Source organism: Hevea brasiliensis, chromosome 2 (genome assembly GCF_030052815.1).
Source record: "Hevea brasiliensis isolate MT/VB/25A 57/8 chromosome 2, ASM3005281v1, whole genome shotgun sequence".
Classification (NCBI taxonomy): Eukaryota; Viridiplantae; Streptophyta; class Magnoliopsida; order Malpighiales; family Euphorbiaceae; genus Hevea; species Hevea brasiliensis.
In genome coordinates this window covers 119710907-119716404 of record NC_079494.1, presented here as the reverse complement: position 1 = coordinate 119716404, position 5498 = coordinate 119710907, and the positions used below count along the sequence as shown (strand labels likewise).

Sequence of the window (5498 nt, the reverse complement as noted above, 5' to 3'; positions counted from 1 at the left end):
TCAGTTCTTTTGGTTTCCAAAGCACCCTTAAGCATTTGGAAAGGTTGCCAACCTATTTAAATTTTTAAATGCTATTTTAAGCATGATATTGTCTTTCTATTGTAAACATGGAGTTACGCGGGCCTTCTACCATTCGGTTTTTTGCCTGATCTTTTAATGACTTTGATTCTGAATTACATAATCTTAGTCATAAACCTTTCTTAATTATCAATTAGAAAAAGGAAAGACAAATTGTAGACTCTGGTGTGATGTTATGATCTTAGATAATTGTTCTTTTAATGATAATGTTATGGGTTGGTGTAGTGCAACTAGTGGTTATACTGGTTTTGGCTACTAATCTATTACAAACCAAGATGTTAACATGGCAACCAGTTCGTTACTATAGGTGTTTCATCTCACTTGATTCAAGTGTTCGGTTATTTTTATAATGGTGTTATGGTTAGGTTGAACAAACATCATGTTAAGATGAGTACTATTTGATCGTGGGTTTTTGAAATTGAATTTCAGAAGGTCAGACCTTGGTTTCATATGTTGATGCACCATTCTTATGGAAATTTCTGAGATTTAATTATTTTCCCATTGGTGTAGACCAAGAATAATTTTGGTATCTCTTGAAGGATAATGATCACAAAATGAGCCTACAGTGAGTTTTGTGATCCCTGTGAAATGTTTTAGAATCAAGCTCAGACTGGATTTGAAAATTGGTAGTAAAAGAGGTTATATACCTATAAAACTTGGGGGCATTTTCTTGAGTTTTCGTTGGACTATATGAAAAGAGTTCTCGGATGGTTTTTATTTTACTTTATTTTTTTTTGAATGTGTACATGCATTCTAGTTCTTGTTTGAGCGTGTCTTCATGACTAGGTATCAAGCCCAGCTGCAAAAGAATTTGATGTATTTAGCTGCAATTGCTGATGCCCAGCCACAGACACCAACAATGCCTCCCCAGGTTTGTAATTGATCTTTCTGAAGTTTAGTGACTCCCATACTTATTGCTCATCTGCAACTACACTTTCAGATGGCCCCACATCCTGCTATGCAACAAGGAGCATATTACATGCAACATCCGCAGGCAGCAGCAATGGCTCAGCAGTCGGGCATTTTCCCCCAAAAGATGCCATTACAATTCAATAACCCTCATCAAATGCAGGATCCTCAGCAGTTGCACCAAGCAGCCATTCAAGGGCAAATGGGAATGAGACCCATGGGGGCCAACAATGGCATGCACCCCATGCATACTGAGGCAACTCTTGGAAGCAATGGCCCATCTGCAACTGCAGGCTCTAATGATGTTCGTGGGGGAAGCAAACAGGATGCCTCGGAGGCTGGGGCATCAGGTGCTGATGGCCAAGGGAATGCAGCTGCTGGTCACAGCGGTGCAGATGGTACTGAGGATGCAAAATGACATGGCTTGGAGAGTGGTTCAAAATGGATATATCTGGCTGTTGATAGTAGTCATTGCTTACAGCAGAACTGTTATTGTTCTGTGATTTCTCAATAGATTGGACAAAGAATTGGATGTGTCTTGTTTCTTTCTAGTTTTGACAGATTAGGTAGGTAAGTTGTAAGAGCGTCTAGGTAACGCCAATGAATGAAATGCAAACCAGCAGTGAGAAAAAGACAGCTGTAGATTGTAGAATGAAGAGGTGGAAGTTTGTACTCCCTAATTGTGTGTCGTTTTGTAATGGGTACGAATGCATGCGCTGGTGTTTTCGCATTCTGGTCACAGAAATTCTCGTCTTTGGTTGGTTATTTTTGTTGGCAGAGTCATGGCTTCGTTGATAAAAACGCGTGAGTTATTTTGAGTACGGACAACAGTGAACAGACTATGGGCTGTTTGGTACTGTTGAGAAAATACCTTTTTAAAATATATTAATTTAAAATTAAAATTTAATTATAAAAATATTAAAATAAGAAAATAATATTTTTAATAAAATTAAAGTGGTATTTTTTTGTATACTCTCAAACTTTAGAGAAATTATTAGATACGCTTAATATGCATGTATCATTTCTCATAGTCGTGTTTTTCTATAAGAAAGAAAACACTAAAACACTATTTTTTAGTGCGGCGGCCCAAACTTTAATGCTAAATGTGATGCCAGGGGATACAAATAATTCATTTCAAGCCTATATCCTGGCTGAAATTGCGGAAGACAGCATTTCTGTTTTGATGTAGTTTAGTTAGTATTTTCTCCTGATCATTTCTGATGCCATGGTGGTTTTGGTTCATTGCCTTCTGTTAATTTCTGATGCCATGACCCATAAACAATAATGGGAAGAAAAGGAAAACAAAAAAAATGCATGAAAACCGAAAAAGAAACAAGAACCTTAAGAGGAAGAAGATAACAGAATGGAAAGCGGATAACGAGTAACTTTCCTAAATGAAAGAGTAGTTTTGGCATTATGATCAAAATATACCTTATTTTATAACTACATCTCAAACTAACTAATCAACTTCTGAAGCAAATTTTGAATATGACAATGAAGCGGAAATGAAATAATTCATGATACAGAAAACGCATCAGCATAAAGCATTTTTTACATTTTTAAAAAAATTTTTTTTCATATACACACTGAAAGGTTGTGTAAAATGAATGAAAACACAGATTTCATGCGAGCTTTCAGAGCAGATAAAAAAAAATACACAAAAACAAGAGCACATTTTACCGAAATCTCAATTTTCTCCCCCCTTAAATCTTCTCCCTCTTCCCCTTATGTCTGCTTGGACGAAGGTGAAGAAGAAATAAATAAAAGTAAAGATTGTGAGTTATATTCTCTTAATCTAAAAGGAGTAAATTAATAGAGTATAAAAGTAATTAAGAGTAAATCTTATCATCTCTTACCTATCAAATCTCAATTTTTTTTATATTCAGATTTTTCTTATACGGAGACGGGGGAGGTGAGAGTTCTACATCTTTAAATTTACTTTTCCTTCTCATATTTTCAAATATAAAAATATATATTATTATCTTTTCATTAATTCATGCATATTTCTAAATATAATTTTTTTTTATAGTAATCCTCTTTGCCTTCCCTAATTCTTATCCTCTCTCCTTCTTACTGTTTTCTCACTCTATTCAAAGAGACACTTCAACACCTCTCTCTCTCTCTCTCTCTCTCTCTCTCTCTCTCTCTAACATCTCTATCCTTTGGATTTTAAGGTCCAAGATTCGAATCTCACTCCTCTAATCCCACATAAAAAAAAAAATATTCACATCTACCCCTCAATTCGTAAAAATTTGTATATATATCACCTGAAAGTGACTTCTGTATTACCTCAGGATGGAGGGGTCAAACCAAAGGGAAAAAGGGGACTGATCGTAATCTTGAAGATTTGCCTTTTCATTAGATAACAAATTTGGAGGAGAATGTGGGAATCCATATCGGATCAAGCTTGGAGAATTGCAGCGCAAGAAACTGATAATTGTCTATTCTAAATTTTGTTGATGATCCGAGAAAAAATGTATTCTATGTGCCAACTGCTAGGGATTCAAAAGCAATCCTCATGTCATTTGTGAACTTAAGACCAACAATTATGCCATTATTAAAATACAGAGAATGTTGATGTTTTGCCTGCTTCCGATTTGACAAAGAAGATATCAAGGAGAATGATGACCCGTTCAAAGTAAAGAAAATAAATAAAGAGATTAAAAAGACTTTGGAAAAATGACTTGGTTATCTTTAAGTCCAAGGTCTTGATCAAAATTAAGTGCAGCCTCTGAACTTAACAGTTCTAACCTCTCTAGCTTTGCCTACGTTTCCAGGTCCTTTCCAATTCACCCATCTGTGTATTAATCACGCAACCCTATTGTCGTCTCTCTGAACCAAAGCATCCTTTATCTCCTTCTTCTTTTTTTCTACTACTGGATAAACTTGGTGCTTGTTGGTTCTCTGTTTTCCAATAGTCTTTTCAACATTAAACAAGAAGCAATGAAACCCAATACAGAATTCATAATTGTCGTCCCCACTAAGCTTTAGCCTCTCCCTTTCAACTTTTAAACAAGAAACTACTCACACAGACATGAAAGAAGAGCAAGAGTCTTTCCATCATATTCACGGGAGCAAGAAAACAAGATTTTCTTTCAAGCTCTTCCATTCTCCTGCGGCGTACGTTATCCTGTTTCTGCTAGCCTATGCCCTGGGTTACTTGTCAGCCCCATCCCCCAGCTTCCAGCCACCCTTATCTCCGGAGCCTGCCATCAAAATCATTGGACCGGCCAACAGCATCCACACCCAACTCGACAACTTTCGAGTCACAACTCACTGCGCCAAGCCGCTTCCCTCTAGACTCGTCCGTCAAACGATTCTTGATCGAATTTATAACTCCACCTCGCCCTACGACAATTTCCCTCCAGCGCATGTCAGAAGTCTCCTTCGAGGCAAAAGATTGAAGGGTTGGGGATCATATGGCGCTGTTTTCGAACACCTCATCCAAAGAGTGAAGCCTCAGGTGATCATAGAGGTCGGCACTTTCTTGGGCGCGTCGGCACTCCACATGGCCGAGTTGACCCGTAAACTCGGACTTAACTCGCATATTCTCTGCATTGACGATTTTCGTGGGTGGCCAGGGTTTCGCGACCGGTTCAAGTACATTGACATGGTAAACGGTGACGTTATGCTACTGTATCAATTCATGCAAAATGTTATTTACACGAATGCCACCAAATCGGTTTTACCCGTGCCGTTCTCTAGCGGGTCGGCTCTGGAGAAACTGTGTGAGTGGGGCGTATATAGCGACTTGATTGAGATAGACGCGGGTCATGATTTTAATTCGGCTTGGGCGGATATAAACCGAGCTTATCGGATATTGAGACCCGGTGGAGTAATTTTTGGGCACGATTATTTCACCGGTGCTGATAATAGAGGCGTAAGAAGAGCAGTTAACTTGTTTGCTCAAATGAATGGGCTTCAAATTCAAACGGATGGCCAACATTGGGTGATCGATTCTCCTTCTAGTCCTATATCCTAATTAGGGACTTGGCGTTACCGCTGTCAATTGAGTAAATTTTACCAGTCATGTGCAGTACGTCAAGGAAGAAGACCATAGATGCAAGTGAAGTGCAATACTCACTTTATTTTATTTTATTTTTTTCACTTTTGGCTTTCATTGGCTATGCTTTTGAATAATAATAATAATACAATAAAGTTGGAGAGTGATTTTGTCCTCCTTTAGCTGTTCGATTGCTTAATAACCGCATTTTTGTTCGACTGATTAATTGAGGAGAATGAGCAAGTTAGACCGTTTGCGCTTTATTTTGAAAAAATATATAATGAATTGAATAACAACAATGAGTTATATAGCCAAAATAATTATTTTTTTTAAAATAAAATTTATTATAAAACTAATTTAAAAATGTATAAATTAGAAATTATTTAATGATAATTATGAATAAATATTACATGTGATTACTCAATTTTATAAATATTTTTATAAAAGTCATTAAATTTTAATTTTTTTTATAAAATTTATTAAATTTTAATTTAATTTTATAAAAGAT

General features: G+C 36.6%; 2 protein-coding genes across 2 annotated transcripts; both read left to right on the top strand.

Annotated features, from left to right (window-relative positions):
• Positions 1–864: 864 nt before the first annotated feature.
• LOC131176039 (GRF1-interacting factor 3-like) lies at positions 865–1752 on the top strand (the record flags this gene model as incomplete). Its single annotated transcript, XM_058141107.1, is given in 2 exon segments — positions 865–949; positions 1019–1752. Coding segments are annotated over 2 exon segments (472 nt in total), but the record flags the coding sequence as incomplete, so codon positions are not given.
• A 1729-nt stretch (positions 1753–3481) lies between these two features.
• LOC110661057 (uncharacterized) lies at positions 3482–5167 on the top strand. The gene has a single exon (XM_021819579.2). It carries the CDS (start codon positions 4022–4024, stop codon positions 4967–4969), a length of 948 nt encoding a protein of 315 aa, XP_021675271.1. The 5' UTR covers positions 3482–4021; the 3' UTR covers positions 4970–5167.
• Positions 5168–5498: the final 331 nt, after the last annotated feature.

Excerpts from the sequence above, each read along its gene's own strand:
- LOC110661057 (XM_021819579.2), top strand. The coding sequence starts at position 4,022 with ATGAAAGAAGAGCAAGAGTCTTTCCATCATATTCACGGGAGCAAGAAA.